The sequence below is a fragment of the Lutjanus erythropterus genome, chromosome 20 (genome assembly GCF_056507025.1).
Source record: "Lutjanus erythropterus isolate fLutEry1 chromosome 20, fLutEry1.hap2, whole genome shotgun sequence".
In the NCBI taxonomy this organism is placed as follows: Eukaryota; Metazoa; Chordata; class Actinopteri; order Lutjaniformes; family Lutjanidae; genus Lutjanus; species Lutjanus erythropterus.
Window position 1 is genome coordinate 13,345,818 of NC_139336.1, and position 24,264 is coordinate 13,370,081.

The 24,264-nt window shown below is 39.0% G+C and overlaps 2 protein-coding genes across 3 annotated transcripts in view; both read left to right on the forward strand.

Moving 5' to 3' along the window:
- Nucleotides 1–7,655, forward strand: part of palm2akap2 (PALM2 and AKAP2 fusion) — a 111,884-nt gene extending 104,229 nt beyond the window's left edge. The window contains exons 14-17 of one of the 2 annotated variants that reach the window (XM_084745544.1): nt 327–1,788; nt 2,881–3,059; nt 4,842–4,880; nt 6,957–7,655. In XM_084745544.1, coding sequence (XP_084601670.1) covers nt 327–1,788; nt 2,881–3,059; nt 4,842–4,880; nt 6,957–7,082 — 1,806 coding nt within the window. In that variant the 3' untranslated portion in view covers nt 7,083–7,655. The remainder of the gene's footprint in view (nt 1–326; nt 1,789–2,880; nt 3,060–4,841; nt 4,881–6,956) is intronic. The other variant, XM_084745545.1, reaches the window with a different exon arrangement.
- Nucleotides 7,656–13,652: 5,997 nt separating this feature from the next.
- slc46a2 (solute carrier family 46 member 2) lies at nt 13,653–23,891 on the forward strand. Its single transcript, XM_084745956.1, has 7 exons — nt 13,653–14,123; nt 15,173–15,343; nt 15,783–15,998; nt 16,127–16,298; nt 18,271–18,354; nt 21,959–22,115; nt 23,081–23,891. Exons 1-7 carry the CDS (start codon nt 13,653–13,655, stop codon nt 23,130–23,132), a joined length of 1,323 nt encoding a protein of 440 aa, XP_084602082.1. The 3' UTR covers nt 23,133–23,891.
- Nucleotides 23,892–24,264: the final 373 nt, after the last annotated feature.

Consider the following 24,264-nt stretch of genomic DNA (forward strand, 5'->3'; position numbering starts at 1 on the left):
GATGAGTGTTTGTTTTCTGTCGTAGTTCAAGTTCTCTCCTTTCTTTTCTTCAACACCATTATATTAATTTGTCATTATTTTTATGCCTTCTTACATAATATTTTATTTAGTTGTGTCTTTTATTTTCTAAATTCATATTTTAATGTATTATTCTATATTTTATTCTTTTGCCTTCAGTACTTAGTTTATTGTTCCTTAGTAATGGAGCATCCCAGCCACAGTTTTTCACATAATTGTACTTGTACAATCAGTGTGACAGTAAACAACTTAAATCGTAAATCAAACTCTTTTTCTTTTGTGTTCTGTCCTCCCATCTCTATTCACAGCCCCAGGTGTCGGGACCTCCCACAATGGTGACCTTTGACCCAGAGCTGAACAGGAAGGTGGACATTGTGGAGGAGCAGATCGACTTCTCATCTGCCAGGAAGCAGTTTCTGCAGGGGGAGGCCACCAGGAGGGATGTAGCTCCTCACATTTATTCCGCCAAACCCTTCTCGAAATCCACAACCAGGGTCAGCCAGGGGAGCAGTGACATTGTCACAGAAAGCGGAGACAGTCACGTGACCTGGTCTGACGAAGGTCTGGGAGGAGAATTTACTTGTGCACGAGCTGTAATGACAATCCTGCGTGAGGAGGAAGAAGCGAAGGGCCACTTCCATCCATCTTTTCACCCAGAGGAGTCTGACTCAGGATTGGACGAGTTATCTGTCCGTTCTCAGGACACGACCGTGTTCAGCTTGGATAATGTTTCAGACAGTGGCGCTTCACTACCGCCGACCCCGCTGCCGCTCACTCCAGTGTCACCGCCAACCCCACAGCCCACCACGCCAGTCAACGGACAGGCCAGTGGCAGTCCAACAGAAGACGACCTGGAGTACCACGCAGGGGTTCTCGTCCAAAACGCCATCCAGAATGCCCTGGCAGCTCAGAACGGAGACGAGTGGCAGCCGTCTGACTTGAATTCTTCACAGCTGAGCACCCCCGTGTCTCCATCCTCAGTTTCCACAAGCAGTCCAGTGCCAGTTTCTTCCTCTCCTGTGTCTTCTGGTGGAGCTCCCAGCCTCCAATCACCTGTGCCCTCCAGTCCTGCTCCATCCAACCTGTCTCCTCAGCCAGAGAGACGACCAGAGGTGAGAGTCTTTCCTGAGGAGAAACCTTCAGAATCACAGCAGGCTCCGCAGCAGCAGCAGCAGCAGCCCTCCAGTCCAGCACAGCAGCCACACCTCCAGACGCCTTCTCCGCCTCCTTCTCAGCCCATCTCACCACCACAGAGACCCAAAGATGGAGGCCCCAGGATTAAGATCCAGTCCTCTTATGCCCGAGCACTCGCCTCTTCAAGTCCAGCTCCAGCTCCAGCCCCTGTTGCAGCAGCTCCAGTTCCTAGGCCAACCCCAGTCTACCGCCCTCCTTCTCCTCCAAGCCCAGAGAAACAAGAGTTCAGCTACTTCAGCAAATACTCTGAGGCGGCCGAGCTGCGTAGCACGGCGGTGGTAGCACGAGCCCCGGAGGTCGAGCCAGCCAGCGGCCCGTTCCGCCTGCGCTCCAAGAAGCAGCGGACTCTGTCGATGATTGAGGAGGAGATCCGAGCAGCTCAGCAGAGGGAGGAGGAGCTGAAGAAGCAGAGGGAGGCGCAGCCTGCGGTTATCGTCCGGCCCAGCGGCACTTCCAGCCACAGTCACGGTGGTCATGTGAGGACGGGGATGCGGCAAACCGCCATCTCCCCGGCAGATAAGATGAAGAGCAACAGCCTGCCAGCCAGACTCACTCTGACAGCAAAGACAGCACCAGGTTAGTGAGGACTTTGTTTGGAGTTTCTCATTGGTTGTTGTTGTTGTTGTTGCAGTTTTTAGCTATGCTAGTGGCATTAAGGTACAGAGGACAGCTGGTTAAGGTAAGGGAAATATCTTCGTTTGGGTTAAAGTGATAACTCTCAAGAGATCTTTAGCTGGTCCGGGGTTCCCTTGTAAATATGACCCAGATGGAAATATTTCTACTGGATGGATTGCCAGGAATTTCTGTCTTCTGTCTGACATTCATGTTGCCATCAAGTTGAATTAACTGTCCAGCCCTTTTTTTCTCTGCGCTTCAGTAACAGTAAGCTTGGCGCTCTTGGAACCTTGATAGATTAGGTAGCTTAGCTTGTTTGCTAGTGTTTTGCTAGGACTAGCAAAGTTTAGATGTGACTATATATATGTTGGGTTTTTTTTCCAACAAAGGTGAGCCTAACATATAGCATACAGGAAACAGGAAAGGAGAATGTTGTTCAGCTGGATACCAGGCTTAGCACAGAGCAAGAAGGGATAGGACTTAAGAAGGATCAATCATTTTCCTCTCATGTTATCACCAAGTCAAATTTGATAACCATCAAATACTAGCATGCAAACATGCTAAGTTTAATGATAATACCAGTTTGTTATGGGAAGATGATTAATAATTGAAAAACGAATAGTACAAAAAACACTATAGTATATTATAATACAGTGTTTTTCTCACTACAAGTGGGAGATGTTGAGGTGTTTTATAGGGGTTTTCCTTTTGTGTGTATGTGAAGTCTTCAGATGAGTGAGAGAGTAAGCAAAGGAAACAAGATGGTTTAAAACACACCACATCTGAAACCACAATGTAGTTGTGATGCAGCTTTTCTCATGTATAACTAATTATATCAACAATGGCTTTATTCTGTTTAAATGTGCCAGTAAGCTACAACAGTGATCCAACATGGAAACATAGCACTAGAACTGAAAGCAGCACCTGTGTTTGAAAAAGGACAATGTCATGTGAGAAAGGCATTGCCATGGTTCATTTTACCTTGTGTACAGAACAGTTTTAATGCTTGGTGGATCATGCTAATTTGTGTCCACGTTTCCCTGTGACGTGCAGGAAAGATAGAGAAGGTGCGACCTGCGCCGCCTGTCTCGCCCTCACCCTCAGAAGGAGCCCTGTCTGACGCTGGCAGTGAGGACTCTGGAGGATCGCGAGCCAAAAACTTCATGCAGACACTTATGGAAGACTATGAAACACACAAGGTGAAGAGGAGGGAGAAGCTGGAGGACAACAGTGTAAGTATTTCAAACTGGAGAAGAAGAGGTCAGCTTGATTCCCATGCATAAACTCATATTCAACACTGTCCACTTAGATAACTGCAGAAACAAAATACAGCAAATACATTTCTTAGGGGTTTGCACAAGTATTACTTTCAGTGACCAATACCTAGTAGCCTGTTTTTAAAAATAAAAATAAATACTCGAACAAAATAAAAGATATCAAATCAAAATCTGTAGATTTTTCAGAAACAGAAGTTCTTGTTGAACTTGTGACCACGTCACATCAACAAAAATGTCTCACTTAGTGAAAATAGCACAAAAGTGATCACAGATTTTCACACATTACTCGTTGTTTGAGTGTTGTGGTTCATTGGAATTTGTTAATATCAACACAATCAAATACTTCTGTCCATGGCCTGTTGGCATGAGCAAATACTGTACAACACCGAAGGGAATTTCCCACCCTGAAGCAAGACTGAAAACTGAAAGTGAGGCACAGACGCTGGGGGATTTTCGACCTGACTACATCTCTTCTCATTTTTTTTTGTCTCTGAATAGGTATTTTGAATGCCAGGCTACTTCTGGCAGTGTGGCATTGTTCACAATGAGGTCCCTCATGAGAGGAAGTATTACATATTGGCTGTCTGTTAAAGTCTACAAAGAATGATCATGTTGCAAAAGGCTTTCATGGTGGAACAAACTTTCACAACCAGAAAATGATGACAGCAGTTTCACTTCCCAACCTGTTTCCTTGATTCCTAAACACCATACACTCAATTTAACATACAAGGCAAGATACACCTGAGGACAACATTACATTACACTGTAACCTCCAATTCGCTCACTCAACTTAAAAGTTTATTATAAACAGCTAAGTTAGGGCTGCAACAAATGATTATTTTCATAGTAGATTAATCAGTCAATTATTTTCTAGATAGTCAGTTATAAAAAATAATAATTAATAGTTGTTTGTTTTATAATGTCAGAAAATGTTGAAAAATGTAAATCATTGTCTCCCCAAGCCTAATATGACATTTTCAAATGTCTTACTTACTCATAACTCAAAGGTATTCAGTTTGCTGTCAGAAGATTAAAGAAAAATATTTATATTTAAGAAGCTGAAATCAGAGTTTTGACTTTTTTCTTTAAAAAGTAAAAAAACTCAAACCAATTAATCGATTTTCAAAATAGCCATAGTCATAATTTAATAATCAATTAATAATTCATTAATCGTTGCAGTTTCAAGCTAAAGTAAAACTTGTAATCTGCACAGTAAATAATATTGAGATGATTCAACTTAAAAGTGTACGTTAACTGAACGTAGGTTGAAAAATTAGTTTTTTGAATACACCATTTTTTAGTTCATTCCACTAAATTATTAGTTTTATTGAACAGCAAAGTGACTGCATGTCAGATGAAGTAATTGCGCTATATTTGCCACATAAGTGTTAATAAAGTGAAACTTGAGTGATGAGTTAATATAAAAAATGGGTCAGTCTCACAAGGGATGAATGTGTGTGTCAAGTGAACATAAAGTTTTGGTGTCATTTTGACACTTCTGATCATTTGCGTGGACTCTATGTTAAAGGTTTTAATCTTAGATGGATTGAGGTTCACAGTGTGCAACCAACGCTGACATTTCATTCATGGTTACCATGCATTTTTTCAAGATATTAACTGAATTTATCTTGAACATGAAGGCAGCAGGGTTGTTGTCAATCTTCTTGGCGTTCATCCATGATGACATCACATGTGTTGACTTTGTGTACTGTTGTTTCTCTCCTGCTGGTCGGTCAGTATGCCCGTTTGTTGCTGGCTAACGAGGCAACCACTGAGGTACCTGTTCACTCCACTGACTGCCTTTACTGACAGACCTGGGTCAGACTAAAATGACAAAATAATACATTCCTGAGTGTATCTGGACTGTTTCCGTAAAGACTGAAGACAGACTTTATGGTTTAATAAATTAAGATGTAACCCAGGTCATACCAGTAGAACATGGCAATTAGTTTGGACAGGGGTTACTTCAGTTCAACTGAAACAGAAGAGAAAGTTCCCAAATACATGACAAGAAGAGAAGAGTGGAGTTTTCCACTGGCAGTCAGTGTCTTATTCTCTATTCACTGTGAATGACTCAGCAGTAAGAAACGCAAACTATGTCACTTCACTCAATCTCCAAGATGTGAAACCAGTCCAGAAAATATCAACAGTGATGTATTATTTTTGTTTGAAAACCCAGACTGGCTGGATTCTGTCAAAGAAACCTAAAAAGTTGTTTGTTATCTGGTCCCAGGTCTGATTGTAGTCTTAATGCATTACTGTTCTGCCCTGTGGTGTTGATGCTGCATGTGCTTGTCCATGAGTTTGATGTGAACTTTGACCCCCTCCCACCCCTCTTCCCCCATGCACAATGTTATGCACTTGCCCTCCATAGAACAAAAAATATATACCCAACAACAAAACTAAACAAATAAAAGATGTGCTCTGAAATATTAGAAAAGAATTAATAGCTTCAAAACGGATGGAACAATATATTGAAATATTGTCTCAATACTATACTGGACTGTGATAATATATACTGTGATATTAAATCATTAATTTATTTTATCTTTTTTTTTAAGACTGCTATTGACTGCTGCTTTGTTCTTGTTTTGTTATTGTACGTACATCATTTGACCATTCATTGCCCAAGACAATTCATTTTCAGTTTTTTGCACATGCTTTGGTCATAGCTGGCTACTTTTATTTTATCTGACTAAGTAGGGAAAGAGTTTTATTCAAACAAAAAGTGCTGTACACATCAGATTCATTAGCTAATAAGGGACATTTTTTTATTTTATATTGCAATAATATTGTGGAGTTTTTATAAGTATAATTATAACTTGTGGTTTTGCTATCGTTACATCCCTATTTGAAATAGAAAAGTAACCAAACATTTTGGATGATAAAAAAAAGTCTAAATTTTATAAATGTGCAAATGTTGAATAATAAACCTCGTATTACTGTTTTCACAAAACTGAACTTCCAACTTCAATAAGATATCTCAACGTGATTTTTCCTACTGCAGAGAAAAACTGAAGGCATAATTTTTATTTTATTTTATTAAAAGATGAATACAGCAAAGCTCTAACATGGCAACAAGAAACAGAACCCTTTTAGAAACATTTATCTTTTTTCTTTGGATCAGACCTTAAAAAAAATAACAAGATTAATAGTAGTGTGTGTAAAGCACAACAGCATCCAAGTTAATTTACTTCTGAACTTTTTTCTATCTCTCTGGATATATGATGGTATCAGATTAAGTACACAGCATGCTTCATTCAAAGTATACAGCTGTTAAAAGATGTGATGTGTGTGTTTATGAGTGCATTGTGCTTGTTGTATGTTGTGGATGACCGCTGTGATCACAGTTGGAGGTTGTAGGTATAATAAATTAGAAGCTTGAGTAGTAGTGTTATGGAAATCACCATCATTACCATACACCTAAACAAAGCACATATAGACCCACAATGACCTTCACCCTGGATTCCTGCTCACAAAGAAATCTTTCCTGTGTCTGTAGATGTGATTATGTGTGATCATGTGTGTGAGAGGAACAGTGGTCAGAGAACATAAATTATTGCACAAATCAAGTGTTCCAGCATGAAACCTTTCATGACAAGAATTAAAATTTGTTTTTATTGTCAAATACTGCAGGCGCGCTTCATTGGACGGTTCATGTGGTTTGGCCTTTGGTTGTGAAAACTTAATTACAGGATGGTTTAGCCAAGCGCTCCCTCAGTTTTTGACATACACTGCATGCTATGTTAAAGTCACCGTGGTGTGTTTTCTTTTTGTGATTGTGTTACCAGTTCGTCCGTTGAACTGGCGAACAGCATGGCTCAATCTGATGGGCTGCTTTATAATCGACAGGTTCTGGAGGCCACTCGTGTCACCAGGAGGAAAAGCGACATGGCGCGGAAGTGGGAAGCCGGTATCTACGCCAACGAGGAAGGAGAGGAAGAAGAGGAGGAGGAAGAGGAGGAGGAGGAGGAGTAAACGGCTCCTTTCAGAGACAGTTAAGGGACGAGTGGGAAGGAGTAGGATGAAGAGACTGAAGGAAAAATGCAAACTGAAGGAGGAGGAAGCAGAGGATGAAGGAAACAGTATTTATTTTATTAATAGTATTCTGATGATCACATGACCCACCGGGTTGACCAGTTGGGCTCACTGAGGAGATGCATCCAGTTGTGGTGATTGGAGCTGATGGTTGAAGGCGCAGAAGCATGTTGAGTGACTGAGTACGTGAGAGACATTTGAAGTGGTGAGGTGAGAAAAGTTCAGTGATGCAAGAGACACTTTGAAAGGATTTTCTGGTGGTTTAAGAGCGCTGTTCAGAAGTATACATGGGATGAAAGGTTTTTACTAGTTGGTAGACGCTGAATGACTTAAAATATTCATAGGATTTTGCATTTACCTGTATTTTTTTTTTTTTATTGAAATATGGTCTGAGATCTACAGATTTTATTTTGACAGGTTGCCTGAGACTTATTGATGATGGTTTTGGCAATGGGTGCTTGATATGAACCACGCCCATCTTGACAGTGTGTGTAAAGGTAAACAGAAGAAAAAGACAAGCAGATGTGTGCAGAGTGACTATGGAGAAACCTCTGACTGAAAGTTGTTCAAGAGAGGAGAAAAGTGAGGCCTCAGACACTCAGACATCATTTTCTGTCATTTAAGAATGATTTTTACCTGGATTTGATGGATGCTGCTGGAAGACTGCAATGTTTGAACCAACTGACCCTTTATAAGGTCCACCCCTTTTTGTGCCCTGTGGTCCAACAACTGTTGAGCAAGCTTGGTACCCAGCGAAATCTCTGTCAAATTTCTTTCCTGTTTCCTGTACTTAGATATACTATGTGCTAGGCTAACCTATATTGAAAAGAAAACCAAAAGATGATGCTCTGGGGTCACATATGTGTATATAGTCACATCATTAGCTAATGTTAACAAAAGCACTAGCTAATTAACTAGAAGGTAATTGACGTAGATTAGCTAACTAGTTAACTAGCGTTTTGCAAAAATTAACTATCAGATGAAAGTAGCTTCTGTAGTAGAGGATTGATGTAGATTAGCTGGCAAGTTAGCTAGAGTTTTGATACAGAGCAAAACACTAAGTATCTAAATTTAGTTAATGATTGATGTAGATTAGCTAGCTACTTAGCTAGTGTTTAGCTAAAATTAGAGATCAGGTGTAACTAGCTTCTGTAAATAACAATTGAAATATATTAGCTAGCTAATTAGCTAATGTCTTGCTCAAATTAGCTATCAGATGTAAGTACCTTCTGTAGCAGAGGATTGATGTAGATTAGCTGGCTAGTTAGCTAGAGTTTTGATATACAGCAAAACACTTGCTAACTATCTAGTTAACGATTGATGTAGATTAGCTAGCTAGTTAGCTAGTGTTTTGCTAAAATTATCTATCAGATGATTTTAGGAAAAAGCCATTTTATATAGTTTTTCTTTTCAACATAGACAACCTAGCACATCTATCTATCTATCTATCTATCTATCTATCTATCTATCTATCTATCTATCTATCTAAGTACAGGAAACAGGAAAGGAGGAAGTTGACAGACATTCCAAAAAGAGGCGGGGCTTAGAAAGGGTCAGTTGGGACCTGAGGCATCACTTTCAGTTTCTGCGTCCTGCGGTGCCACAGTACGCCACAGTACAGACATAACACACACGATATGTTGGTGGGAGCTTTCACAGTCCATTCAAGAATTAAATCTTAAGTGCCGACTCCAGGGTCAGCATCCTCGAACTGTTGAATGCTAGCGAGGAAATGCGCAAAAACTAGCATCTAGGTTCAACTTTGCCTTAGACCAGTCAGTGATTGTTGGGATGCACGATATGTATGATGTACTTTACCTTGTCCTATTCTGCTACAGTTTCAAGTAGACTTTAGAAAAACCACACTAGATATAAAGACTGTCTATAAAACACTACTCTGCAGTGATTTCATGTCTGGTAAGTGCATTAAGTTCGATTAGGAGTTCAAATAGGCGGGAAAGAGGGAAGCTAACTGCGGGTCATGTTTGCGTCACTTCAGTCAGTGTGTGTATGAAATATTAAAGGGCTGGGTCGGGGGTTTTATATTCTAAAAAAAAAATCACTTATTTTACCTTTGCTGGCTACGTTGCTTTGTTGACCTGTGCTTTCTGATGTAAGCAATCGTTTCATGTATTATACTGAGGTAGGACTGTGTATTTGATATGACCATGTATGGAAACTGTCGTGTATCTACTATACCTTGCTAGCTGAGGATAAAGTTTGATGAGAAATGTTGAAAAAAGCTTTTTATAAAAAGTTGTTATACCAAAACAGAATGTTGATACTTAGTCAGCCTACGCTCTTAAGTCTATTTAAGGAAGTACTGTTTGTGTGCATGACATTACACTCCTTTCCTAATCTGAAACAAGCACACAACAAGCAGGAAAAAAGGCAATTACCCACCAGAAGGAAGGCTCGTTAAGAGGTTGCAGTTGGGATTGTCAGTTTCTTTTTTTTTTTTTTACTAAATATATTGTGAGCTTTGACTTTGTAGGACGATGTGATTTACTGTTTTGTTACACAAATGAAAAATAACCGCAATACAGGCCTCTACCATGAGCGTGGTGATACTGTGGATTGTCCAGGTGTAGAAAACAAGGTTCAGCTTTCAAAATTAAAACTAGTAGTCATCCCTGGAGCCTACAGGACTGTCTTTAAATGAGAATTCAAAGTAGAAATGTGTCAATGTGGCTGTAAAAACACTATTGTTGAACCACTTTAGCCGAAAAGTAGCAAAGTGATTCTACTTTTTCAGGCTCTGTTAGCCTGTTTATCGAAGCCTTTGAGATTTTTTTTCCCCAGGAGGATGGCGAGACGGATTTTCCTGTAAACCACAGGTCACAGTTTTGATCACCGCGTCTGCTAGCGTGCCCTGTTCAAGTGTCCTTCAGCGAGGCACTGACCTTCACTGGATATAATGCCTGAATTGTATAACTGTACACTGAGGTAAACTTGCACAAAATATAAAGAATTGACACATACTAACCCTTGACAACGATAACACTGTTGTATTTATTGAGACTGTCCCACCCTGAGTGAAGGACAAGTTTCTCTTAGTAAATTATCTGACCATCTAACTCCACCAAACAGAAACCGAAACCAAGGACTTGTGCCTCTGTGATGTGTTCATTTCTCCCCAAACAAAAACCAAACCTACATTGGTTCTAGAGAATCCTCCATGTACTTGTTTTAAAACATATGTAATAATATATAAAATGAGAAAAGGTATTTAAAGGACTAGTGTCCCTTTTTATGAAATATTTTTGTGGTGCAGCAGAAAGTGTGCCACATGAGGTAAGGGACAAATTTGGAAATAAAAAAAAGCCAGTCAGTACTCGCAAAGAATGATGGGAAGACATCAGGGGATGTATTACAGAAACTTATTATCTTATGTCTTAAGTTAAGATAGGAAGAGTCTAAGGGTTTTTCCCAGTTTGGTGTTACAGAAGGAAATCCTAACTAACTTTAAAGAGTCATATCTTATCTCACTTCCTCCCACCTTATCTCAGGTTAGGAAATCCTAAATAATAATTTTTATGTCTGCTACTTAGCAACCAACACTACTTTTCTTATCTCACCAGGTTTAACAAACTTTGAAACCGTTGGTTTTTTTATTGTTTTGTTTTAATCATTTGAAACACATCAAAACATACAAATAATGGAGCAAAAAATAATGATGAGCACTTAACTTCAAAACAGATGAGTTAGAGGTGTTGGTGGCGTTTGTAGAGAAATCCAAAGATGTTTGTTTTGAGAAATTTACAACAACACTAACTCGAGAGGTAAAAGAAAGAGAGTGAGCTAAGACAGCAGACAAGGTCTCCACAGTGTAAAAACTGTTAAAACTACCATTAGCTACAGTTAGTGAACACTGCTGTTAGCTACTGTTAGCAAACACTACGATTGGCCGATGTTTGCCGGTAGCATCGTGAGCATTGTTAGCGAACAGTACAGTTGGCCACCATTAGCTTGTTAATATATTAGCTACTACAGCAGGTGGAAAAATATTAAGACAGTTTTACAGTTATCCTAAAGTCAGGAGAGTTTATTTAAGACTTTTCGAGTTTGGATGCTTGTGTAATACACCTTTTCTATCTTAAGTCAAGATGGGAACTTTGACTTAGGAGCTGTTCATCTGTAATGGCTTTTTTTTTTCATTCAGATCCTAACCCTAATTACCATGGTTACTAAACAATTAAGATAGGATCTGAGATTTCTGTAATACGGCCCCAGAACAGAAAAGTATTTCCACATGAGAGATATTCAGTGTTTCAGTGAAATGTGAGCTTAAACAGACATTTTTTTCCTGATGAGTGACGGACACAGATCTTTTGTAACGTGTGATTGTGTTACAGTGACCTATTCTGGACGCTAGCTGAGCATCTACAGTGTTCAAGCTTTATTCACATCAAGATTTGAGTTTTGAGCAACAAAAGCAAATGTCTTCTTCCCTACTGTACTGTAGCTGCAGCAGCACATTGTAAAACTGTTGTTGTACACAAATACACACAAAAATCATTTTGAGTTCTCATTAAACACACCATAACACTTCTGAAATGGTAACAGACATCATGCACATGCAGAGGAGATATAATTGTGTGATTTATTATTATTATTATTATTATTATTATGCTTTTGTTGTTTGAATTCATGGTGCAGAGATGATTTATTTATCATTTTTAAATGCTGGTAGCTTGTTTTTGCCTGCAGAAGCACCCGAGCTTCAGTGTGGGACTCACACTGTCTGTGTGTGACAAAGCAATCTTATTCTACAGTAAACATACAGTATAAACTCTGTTTCTATGTTAACCACTTGTAATGCTCATTACTCTGCTTTGTTATTTTATAGCACATGTAAGGCTCACAGTTATACACCTACTATACATATTATGAATATTTTCTCATTAAAAACAAAACCTGTACACGTGGGACTTCTGAGTGCTTCATTCATGTATGCTTCGACTAACAAGACATGCTGGTTTGTTTTTGTCAGCTGCACTTGTCAGATCATGTAATAAAGTTTGTGAGCAACAGTTAGTTAGAAAGTACCTTTTCGTTAGTTCAGTGAAGTGCGTGTGAATGCATTGTTTTGTTTTGTTTTGTTGTGGTCTCCAGTTAATATCAGTCAGACTGATGCTGGTTATTAGTTTTTGCAAAAGAACTCTTCAGTTTTATCTATGTGCTGAGAACATGAGAGACGGTAAGTGATAAGCAGCAGTCTGGTGTCTTGAACTTCCAGTACATCCTGATATTTGACAAAGATTTTTAAAAAAAAAAACGTAGCATTGGATAAATAACATGATCAATAAAGGTAACGCTTTAGATTACAGCCTGCAACATAAAGCATAATTTTTCCCAATTTACTTTGTTTTGTATTTACTAGTGGATGTAGGGGAGACTGGGAGTATTTGTAACAGTGGGTAGTTGTTGCACACTTGATTCCTCCAATTAGAAACTAGCGGCACTTGATCTGCACATGTTCAGCAGGATTCTCTGTCTGCCTGTGGAACAAGAGCACATTCATTTGACATCAGGAGAAATTTCTGACAAAAAGATTTTGATGGATGAAAGTTATTTTTTGGGTGTGCAGTTTTTCTTTTACTGTCTGTTTAGATGATTGTCAATTTAAACTTACATCAGTTTTATCTCTTGGTTATTGGTTAAAAATGAACACAAACAACCTATGCTTATATAGCTGTTGCTAGCTAGCATATGATACTTTATCACGACTGAAAGATCCACACAAGCCATATGTCTCCCAGTGGAAGCACCATGTTTATCTGTGTCGACATCATACATTTCCATTGGACAATGAACATATTTAACTCAATTTAAATGTAAAATAACTTTTAACTCAATTCAAATCATTAAAATCTAGTTACTACTACTACTATTACTACTACAAGTAATCTAGTTACTTTGTAAATTTAACTGAGACTTTTAGGATTTTGAGTCTACGAGCACAACTTTTTGCATCAAAATGCTGATCTGTCATAAACATATAAACAACTATAATGTTCTTCTTCAACAATTTATTCAATAAGTCCATTATTTTATTCAATATTAAAATACTAAAAGATTTAAGTTTAATTAACTGGACAAATAAATGAGAAAAGATTAGTTGACAGTGGATTAATATGACTTATTTTCAGTGATTTGCCAACTGTGACTTCTTGTATTAAATTTAATATCTTGTCCTTATTATTGTATGAGTGCATTTTAAAATTTTAAAAATGTTACAGTTGACCCCGGTGTCCCCTACTGATACATGATGCACACACCTCTCAGTTTCAACAGGCTGAGCACGTGGGGCAGAGGAAGTGGGCGTGGCAGAGGAGTTTACATTTGATCCGACTGCCTCACTATTTTGTTTTCAAACTCACGCTGCAGAGTGTGAGGAAGGAGAGGAAGAATAGTTTAATACTTCAACAGATCAGACAACTACTTTGTTTCCAGTTCTTCACACTCAGTCTGATTTTAACTCGTCTTGAACGCCATTAAAGTCTGATCATGGTTCTGCCGAGCCGAGTCTTCACGGTGCTCCGGCAGATAGAGCCGGTTCTGGTGATGGAGCAGCTGGGCAGCACCCTCTTCGACACCGCCCTGCAGATGGTGGTCAAGGACTGGTCCGCGAACGCCACCTACCCAGACACCCACCTGTCGAGGGAGGACAGCCAGCAGAAAGCCATGTCGGACTTCTACATGACCTACAACCTCATCATCCAGCTCACTCCCATCCTGCCCGCGCTGCTCCTGGCCAGGCTAGGCGACCGCGGCTGGAGGAGAGCCCCCATCATAGTGCCCCTGAGCGGGTACCTGCTGTCCCGGCTCGCCCTGCTGCTGGTGGTCATCGGCCGCCTCCCGCTGGAGGTCATGTACGGCGCCGCGGCTCTCTTCGGGCTGTCCGGCGGCTTCAGCGCCTACTGGCCCGGCGTCATGACGCTGGCGTCGCTCGCCTCTACGGAGGCTGAGCGCTCCAAGGTCAGTGGTCAATGAAGTGCTGGTAATGTTGAATTTTAGTTTCCTACTTACACTGTCAGTGTGCTTGAAGTATAGAATATAAGTAAGAATAAGTTTCATCATATATGTTTTGTTCAAAGTATAAAGTGTTACACAGTGCATGCTGGGAAGTCTCATATTTTGATCATGTTTCTTTAGAAACTTAATTAAATGAGTTGACTGAATTCTGTGCAGTGCATTCATTCAACTCATCGTTTCAAGTCAAATTTTAAGTTTGATAACCTTTAAGAAATAAAACCTGTAGATGTATGTTAAGTTAATGAGAAAAAAAAGGTTGATTCCACTGAATTCCTGTATGCAGTATCCAGTAAGCACTGTCTATATCATCAGGTGTAGTTGAGCTGAAATATCACTAAAGGTGGACTTTGAAACGATATGTTTGTCCAACAAGCTGGTCTTCTAAGCAACAGACATCACGACTCATTTTTCTTCCCTTTCTACAGTACAACAAATAAACTCCACAGTAACAAGTCCAGTGGATCATTGGTGACATTTACCCGGCTCATAGCACACATTGCTTTTTTTTTTTTATTGATTTCTGTAGTACTTACTTCAATTAAAGCACAACCTTAACATTTACAGTGTTTGCCTGCATGATACTGTTTTGTGTAGATACAGTATGAATTTTGATTCATATGAAATTTTAAATTTTGATGGATTGAATTGTATTTTGAAAGTCAGACTTCTTGTAATCAAGTGGTTGCACACTGGAGTAGCGCTACTTTTTCTAAAGTGAAGAATCTAAATACTTTTCTCCAACACTGGTGACAAAAAATGCGCTTTAATGTCCTCTGTTATATTAAAGACTTCATGAAACTTTGTAACATCCAGTCCTTGCATGTCATTCAGACAGATGCATAAATTATTAGCTTAAACCTACGTGAGAATAACAGGGAAATATCGTAATTCATCTGCTGAATACAAGAACAACAACCATAAATATCAACATTAATTTCCTCAAAGTTGTAAGAACCTTTAAGAGAAGTAGTGTGTGTCCATGTCCCCTGCAGGTGTTGATGAGGGTGGAGCTGCTGTATGGAGCAGCAGGTCTGGTGGGCAGCCTGGTGTCGGGTCATCTGTTCCTGCTCTACACCTCCAGTCTGGGGCACGGGACCATCCTGCTCACTGTGAGCACCCTGCTGCACCTGCTCTGCCTCCTACACTCCATAATCCTGTTGCAGGTCAGTGTGTGTGTGTGTGTGTGTGTGTGTGTGTGTGTGTGTGTGCATGTAATATTACACTTTATATTCTATCCATTGTTTTTGCACTATAAGTCTAGTAAGACACACACTTCTATGGCCAGTATCTCCAAAACTGTGCTACTCACACCAGTCACCAAATCTGTTGCTAAAGTCATCTAAAAAGTCAACAAATTGAAATTTAACTTGGCACTACTGCTTATTACCTACAGTTGAAAACTACCATTTTAATTTAAAACTGTATACAGACTCCTGCATCACTGGTGTCCAGCAACTAAAAACACCTTCCAGCACAAATCTTCCGTGGCTCTGGTATGCCTTTTTGTTTTGAAAGATTTCCAGGAAAACTCGCTCTCATCCAGCTTGACTAGATTTCTCTCTGACTTTTCACTTTCACTTTCTGTCTCCATCTTAATTCAAGGTGAAACAAGTGCCCGCCCAGGCGCCTGAGGAGGAGAACCACGTGTTTTCTCCGGTCTCTGGTGATGTTCCCATGGAGACTCGTACCGGGATAAACAAGCTGAATGTGGTTCTGCTGGTTGCAGCTGCCATTCTGTATGGCTCTGCAGTGGGCGGAGCCATAGAAATCCTGGGCGTCTTTGTGCTGAAAGAGCCACTCAGCTGGACCGCCAAGCAGGTGAACTTTTGCTCTCTTTGTATTCTGGTTTTGTGATTTTGATGCATGAAAGATAAAATATCAGGGTGTTGGTTTCACATTACTGTATACATCTGGTGTCATTCTCTTTTCTCTTTCTCTTCCTCCAGGTGGGTTATGGGAACGCAGCGGGCTGTACGATTTTCCTCACCAGTTTCCTCGGTGTCATTGTGTTTCGCCACTGCGTCAGTGATGTGATGCTCATCATGATTGGCATGCTGTCATTCGCCTCGGGAATTTACTTCATGACCTTTGTCACTGCAACCTACATGTTCTACCTCGGTAAGACTGAGGCACAGGTCCTGCATCACTGCCACTTTTTCTTCTCCACTTAACAAAACACAGCTGAAACATAATCCATATACTCTATCACCAGACTAAATACTGGAATAATAGACATTTTTCACAGCAAGTGAAATTAGGCTGCTCTGAAAGAGGCCTGTAAGCTTTGTTTTTTAAAACATTTTTTACTTAAATGTATTAAACTGGTTGACAATGACGTCTAAAGGGCTTGGAGCTCATAGTGAAAATAACGTCAAATAAATAGATACGATTAGATAATAAAAACCAAAGGGCTGATGCCTGACTGTGCAATAATGGTGGCTCTAGGAATTTTCAAGATATCGTTGTCATAGCGCCCTGCCAATGCCTTTCTGCCTGAGAAACTGCTGTATTGACTCAGATCCTGAGGTCAAAAGTGTTGGTAGACTGAAATAAAACTACAAATAACAATATGATAATCAACTCAGAATGATATAAAACAGAGAAAAGAACATCAAGAACAAACCTCCTCAAATATGAGACGCTGGAACCTGTAATTTTGCTTGATAATTACTTTTAACAATGATTTAATAACCAAAATGGTTGTGAGAGGCTTAGATATGTGTATCGAAAACATTTCACGGAGCTGTTTTTGTCCTTCAGTGTAGCCTCGTCTATTCACAGCAGACACTTGCAGTAATTGTGTTGTCGGTGGTTTAACTGACAAAAATCCCTCGGTGTCTTTCACAAGTGACTTTGTGGTTTATGGGGGCGTTCTATAAACAAAAGATCAGGTTTTGTTCCCACAAGAGCAGCCAGGTATCAGCTCTTTATTTCATTTTCATCTTCATTTAGCCAAATGACAAACAAAGCAAACATGGAAAATACTAGGGTTACCTTGGTTTTCTAGGTTTGACTGAGAAAATCAAAATGAGGAACTGATTTCATGTTATTTGTGTTACAAATCAAGCTGTCCAGGTTTTCACTTCTTGCCTTATTATGTCTTGCAGCGGGTCTCTGACAGATCCAGGTTATCAGCACAAATTATAAAAATGTAGGAATCAAAATGAGGAACTGAAAGTGAATAGTAAATAATTCATCTAGCTACAGATACGCTGATTACATCCGCTTTTACACTTCAGTTTTTGTACGTGTTAAACAAACCAGATAGAACATGTTAAAGGGACAGTTCAGAATACTTGAAGTGGGGTTGTACGAGGTACTTATCAATAGTCGGTGTGTTATCTACAGTAGATTCTGGTGGGCACGTCCTCAGTTTGGAGAAGCAGACAGAAGCTAAGCAATGTACTCCTGTGGACAGGGTCAACAACAAAACATATTTACCCACATAAAAATTCAACATCAGTTTAAGTGTACGCTATATTTAGAATATTTTTACAGCCTTTCTCTTACCACCAGACAGCTTTGTCTAAGGAGAAACCATTATATAAGCCAAATTTGATTCTCTCTAAACTAACCAAACTTCATAGACAGAGTCAGTCATTTTACCTCGCAGAATACGGGAGTCGCTGTTCTACCACTGCATTGATTGGTTAGTTAGTGTTATTTTGTGACTTTGGTGTTAAAAAAGTTAGCTCGGATTGACTAAAGTCACATAATAACACAAACAAACTAACAATTCGAGGCAGTTGTAGATCAGCAATAAGGAAAAGCCCTCGTGAAACTGATATAATGTCGAACCAGTGTTGTTTTAAGCGAGGAGAGGTAGACGGAAACAAAATGAAAATTCACGTTGTGTAATATCACAGGTTACAGTGTTACTTTAACACAAAAGACTGATTGTTTAGATGACGTGGGTGAGATAATATGAAACTATCTCCATTAGAGACCTGACTGACACGCATCCTGTCAAAGAGAGAGAGTATTTGCTGTATGACGGTGGTGGGTGGTTGTGGCGTACAAAAGGACAATGAGCAGGGACAGAGGGAATTGAGAAGATAAATTAATTTATGTTCGTTTTTTTTCCCCGCAGCTCGATCACTCAACTTGTTTGCTCTCATCCCAATGCCCACTATAAGATCTCTGCTCTCACAGCAGGTCCCAGCATCCTCATGTGGTGAGTACATGTGAGTGTGTGTGCGTGTGTGTGTGGGAGTGTAAAAGCACTACAGATGAGTAACAATAACAGTGGAGATAATTAAACAGTGAAAACAATTAAATACACAGGAGTATTACGCAAACACACTACTGATGGTTTCAACATGTGACTGTAAAAATAAAAAATACAGAGATTACATGGTACATCTTGTTGTTAAAACCTGCTGATAACAGTTTTTTGACTGGACTGCACCAACAAAGATTAATTCAACCTAAGATTAGTTCTAATCTGAGTTTAGTCAAATTAGGTTTAAAATGAGTAAATCCAGATTTAAAATTAAGCAGAACGCCGTTGCACAATTAAAACTAATCTCTGTTTGGCAAATCCAGGTTTATTGATGGAAACCAAAATTAAAACATTCGGCTGCTCTGTATTCCTTAACATTATATTGTTTGCCAGTAACTAAAATATCAATAAAATATCATATTGTTTGCCAGCTAGTAAAAAAGTGAAAAGGCTATGATTTGTTACCTTGAAAAGTTTTTGGTGGCGAGCTAAAAAGTTAAAGAGAGATTAAAATTTTAACTTTATTAATTTTATGATGTTTTTAAAGTTCAGTGCAACATAATCTAAAGTTAAACCATGATATAATCATATTTAAAAAATTTTCCTTGTTGCTGAAAAGATTATTAATGGGTCAGCTTACCCTGATTACAAGAAAAAAAAAACACTACTGATACTTAAGAGAAATAAAATGAATGCTAAATGTAAAACTGAAAACTCTCTTTCAAAAAGAAACATGTCTTTCATTCATCCTTTTCCCTCACACTGTTGTAAATCAAAACCCTGCCAACTCAGTGACATCATGCTTCAGTATTTCATACAGTGAAACTGCGGCATTGTTGTTGTTGTTGTTGTTGTTGTTGTTGTTGTTGTCAGTATTTACAAACTGCAACATACTGAGTGTCAAAGATCAGATAGGAGTGCAGGATCAGAGTGTGTCCCAGTGAGGAAGTTGTGGAGAAGGAATGACAACACGACTGTTCCTGAAAGTGGAGTTTGCAGTTTAAAGGTCATGGACAGGTCAGGAAAAAAAAACAAGTGAACCATGCTGATTTAGTGACAGCTGAGTTATTCATACTTTGCCTGACAGATAGTTACGTGTTTGACCACAGAAAAAGTAGACATGACGATCACATAGATATCACTCTGTCTGTATGAAAATCTTATATTTGCTAGGAAGTGTCTAAAACACTGGTATGCTTTAGAAATTTTTGACAGAAATATTGAATTTATTTGTAATAATTTGCAATAATTGCAAAATTTGGGGAGTCTTTAGATACTGACATGAGTGCTATGATGGTGTGACTTATAGAGTCTAAAATCTCAAACTTAAATGAGATGTTTTTGAAAAAAGAAATATAATTGTGCAACTGCATGGTGGAGGAAGGAAGCCTTTTGGGCTTGGTTAGTTTGTGTGTCCTGAATCAGCAAAGAGGCATCAGTGCAAGGCTAGCAAACATAGTAAACATAAACTTTATTTTTGTAGTTGTTCACAGTATGACACAGTGTGTTTGCCTCTGGCCTGAGAAAATTAGGGCAAGTCAAAGTCACTTTTATTGTCAATTCTGACATACATACAGGACATATAGAGGATTTAAATGCGGTTCTTCTCAAACCCCAGTGCTGATAAATACCAGTACTAGAGCAAAAAACAAAGGTTCTGGTTCTCAAATAGGGGAACTTCTATGTGTCTGTTCACAATTTTGAATCAGAAGAGTTCCAGTTTGTTTCTGGAGTCCCACAAGGATCAATCCTTGGCCCACTACTTTTTAAACAATACAAGTATTCATACACAGACGACACACAGCTTTGTATCTGTCTGTCTACCAATGACCTTAGCCTTAGACATCCTGATAATTTGCATTACGGACATAGACGACTTGATGGCAAAAAAAAAATGTTTCACAGCTAAAAATTAATAATAATGAAATTCTTTTTGGCGACTCCAAAAAAAAAAAAAAAGAAAAGAAAACATCTCAACCCCCCAGAAAAGGTCAGGGACCTGGGTGTCAAACCCTACTCCCTGCTGACCCTAATTGAAAAAATTGCATATCACATATTACAGGATATTCATTCTAACATCTGAGAAATATATATAATGGAAAAGGTTCACGTCACAAAATGATTGTTAGAAAATGGTTCGTTCTTTCAGTTTCAGCAGACTGGATCACTGCAATACTGTCTTCACTGGATTGTCAAAACATTCAGTAGGATGACTTCAACTCATACAGAACTCAGCTGCCAAAGTTCTGGTCCAAGAAAACATCATCACATTATATAAATGCTTAAATCAGTTCATTGACTTCCCATTCAACAGATTATTCATTTTAAACTCCTATTGCTTTTTAAGGCACAACATAGTTCAGGCACCTAGTGTATTTCTGACCTGTTTACTGACTGTATCCCCATCAGGCAGTTTCAGTGGCTTTTTGGTTGTACCAAGAATAAGATAAAGAGCTGGTAAAGGTGCTTTTGATTCCTGTGAAAGTGATCTCTTGCTCTGATGAGCTGCCATCTATGCAAACCGCGTCTCCAAACCTTCCTGTTTTCTCAGGCCTATGAACAGCGCTAGGGTACGTGTGTTTCTTTTTAAATTATTTTCATAATGATGTCACTGCATTGCTTGATGTTCGTCTGTCTTTTATCAATGTAAAACACTTTGGTTTTCTCTATAATTAACTGTGCTCTACAAATAAAGCTACCTTGTCATGCCTAAACACAGTAGGATAAAAAGAAAACACTAAAACAGAACAAAGAGTTTAAATATTTAGCTCACAAGTTAAGCTTGGGGTCGTGATAACAAGGCACAAATGAAGATCAAAAACTGCAATGATAACAAGTGTAGTGCCAAAAGAACAAATATAGAGCGAGCAGAGGTAAACAGATGTGCTGCTAATATACCATCCACAGGATGAGTAGTTAGCAGCAGTTTTTTGTAGTGTTCTGTACAAAGTGGCTAATATGGAGTAAAAAAGTTGTTATGGTTGTTGTTTGGCGGCTGTGTGGGATGAGTTACAGTCCATACTTTCTGGAGACAGAGGACAGAGAGATCAACATCCTGATGCGCAAGTTAGTTATTCACAGATTTTTTGTCAGGGTGCCATCCTTTAGTTCTTTTGTGTGTGTGTGCAAAGTTTAGACAGGTACGCAGACATGAGGGAGTGGTGTATACTGGAAGCTTGTGGTCAGGCTGGTTTATAAAAAAAAGATGACACAACGGAAAAAGCCTGTTCTGCCACTGGTTAGAACGACTGACTTCCTCTCTCGCACACACACACACACTCACACACACTGGATCCACTAATGATTATAGAGGCAGGGTTATTTATTGTCAGGGTTTTTCCTCATGTGTTTGCTTTGACATGACGTGTGTTTGAGAAATCTGTGTAATGCAAACACCAACTCCAGTAGCCCCAACCCTTTTCCTGTCCACACACACATAGAAGGAAATGTATATATGAATACAATATAAATTAAAAAAACTTTAAGAAAAAGTTTGACATTTTGACAGCTTGCTTATGTCTCTTTCCTGTGGCCTATCTGTCTTCCTTCCCATCAGGCACCACTCTCACGCTCCTGCAGTTGTCTCTGAAGTTTGCCGGTCTTGCATACATCCCTGCCTTTACTAAGATCTATCAGAGGACCCTGAACTGGTTCCCAGGCTTCGTCTTCATGCTCTCCAGCATCCTTACAGTACTGGGAATGATACCCATCAGGTACGGTGTGAACGATATAATGTTGATAACAGCTGATCTGTTCCAAGCTAGTATTTATTTTTCAACAAAACCATGCAAAAATCTATTTGGTATTTTTGTTTTCTGTATATTTTAAAAATGTATGAAAATGAGATTCTAAGAAGGTGGAAATCAAGATTTAATGGCATCATTTACAATGTAAGCACTTTGGAGTTTACCATGTAGTTTGGTTACTTCTTTTTTGTTTCGACATTATAATATGTAAGATTTATGTATTAAAATGTGTAAAACACTAGGCATGTTATAGTTGAGTTGTGTACTTGCACTATCCCAGATGTTTACAACAATGGTCAGATTCAGAGAAATCCATGATTCATTCAAGGTAACAATGCATTTCTTACTGGTGGCTAGTTCCTTCTGTGGAAACATTGGATACAGGAAGGAAGTCGGTGAATGTAACTCAACATAACTGAACATATGAACACATGAATTGTGTTAAAGTCACATTCACCAACTTCCTTCCTCAATCTCTGACATATCTGACATGTCCCGTATTTTCCTGGAAGCTATAGGAACCAGCGCCACCGTTAATCTGAATAAATGACATATTTCTCTAGATGTGAACATTGTTAGAAACGTTTGGGATAAGGCAAGTACACAGCTCAATAAAATATAAAACATATTTATGTTGTTGACATTTTGATATGGAAATGTTGCATATTATAGCTTTAAATTATTTTTTGTTTTTACTTCTTAGAGAGACCCAGACTAAAGTCTGGGTGAAAATCACTTTAGACCAATACTTTTGAACAATCTGGGTATTTAAAAAAAACCTTATCTTATATATACCCTGTTAAGATAAAATCATGAAGGGTGGGTGAAAATCGTATCTCTCCATTCTCTATGTCCAGAGTTGATATGATGTGCAACCTTGAATGAAAAACAGATTTAAAAACTCATCAGAATTTCCTCTCTCCTCCCTTCAGCATTGTCGGCTGTAGATCGCCTCTGAGACGTCAGTACGAGAGGATTCAGTGAGGCTGATGGCGCTGATATCATCATCAGCAGTGAGTCAGCGTTGGCACGAGGCCGACGGGAACTGAAACTTGAAATGGGCAAAAGGAGAACAAGTCGTTTAATCTCATTTCCTATAATGCTAAAAACTTTCTATAGGTTTTGGCCATTACAAGAGGAACAGAAAGCAGGTTTTATTTTACATATACATTTTACATTAAATACCACGTCTGGTACATTTTACTGAGGCCTATGCAGACTTATACATGCAGATAATTGCATGAAAATAAGACAGCCTGGTTTGACCAAAAGTTTAAAACTTGAACTTTTAATATGAGTCAGTGAAATTTGTCCAAACTGTTTCAAAGTAACTGAGGTCATGTCCTCAAGAACACACCCAGTGTGATTTCAACATAATGTAGATTTGTCATTGAATGTGTAAGAAATGAAAAACCCCTTGTAAGCACCAGTAAAGGAAAAAAGACTTAAAAAAAAAAAAAAAAGACTAGTTCCCTGCTGTCATCCAGCTCAGACTGGATCAAACTGGGGTTTCAGCCTTAAGTATCGAAGACATTGGATGCATCAAGAACAGATTTCTTGATGTACGTCAGCTGATATAATGCAGTTGATGAGGATTTTACATTTTTCATATTTTTATTGGGATTCTGTCTTTATATTTGAAGTGTTTTACAGTGTGTCTTCCTCACACTTTGTTGCGGAATCTGTAGATTCATTATCTGGCTAGTAGTGAGATCATACCTTACATACCAGCTGTTGTCTTATCATTTCTTGATACTAGAATCAAAATAGCAGTTTACGGTACTTTGGAGTGAAACTAGTCATGCTGACATGTGAACCTGCAGGTCAGGAAAGGCTGACTGAGTAAAGTTTTAACACTAGAACTGCCAGGAGTCACCGTTTACCTAAAAAAGCCAGTGGGTAAAACTTACCCACTTTTACTTATCAGAACAGGAAAAATCACAAGTGCACTTGCACAACAGTAATTATGGCTCAGTTCCATTAACAGTGACAGTGAACCAGCATACACAATAGAAGGGAATGCAACAATCATTAACACACTTGTAAGTTTTCTGGTATGAAATGTCAAAATGTCTGCTGTGCAACTAGTCCACTGGGAGTGATACATAACACGCTC

Coding starts and splice junctions, on each gene's coding strand:
- slc46a2 (XM_084745956.1), top strand. CDS start 13,653: ATGGTTCTGCCGAGCCGAGTCTTCACGGTGCTCCGGCAGATAGAGCCG. Junction 15,344..15,782: donor ACTCCATAATCCTGTTGCAG/GTCAGTGTGTGT, acceptor TCTTAATTCAAG/GTGAAACAAGTGCCCGCCCA. Junction 22,116..23,080: donor CTGGGAATGATACCCATCAG/GTACGGTGTGAA, acceptor TCCTCCCTTCAG/CATTGTCGGCTGTAGATCGC.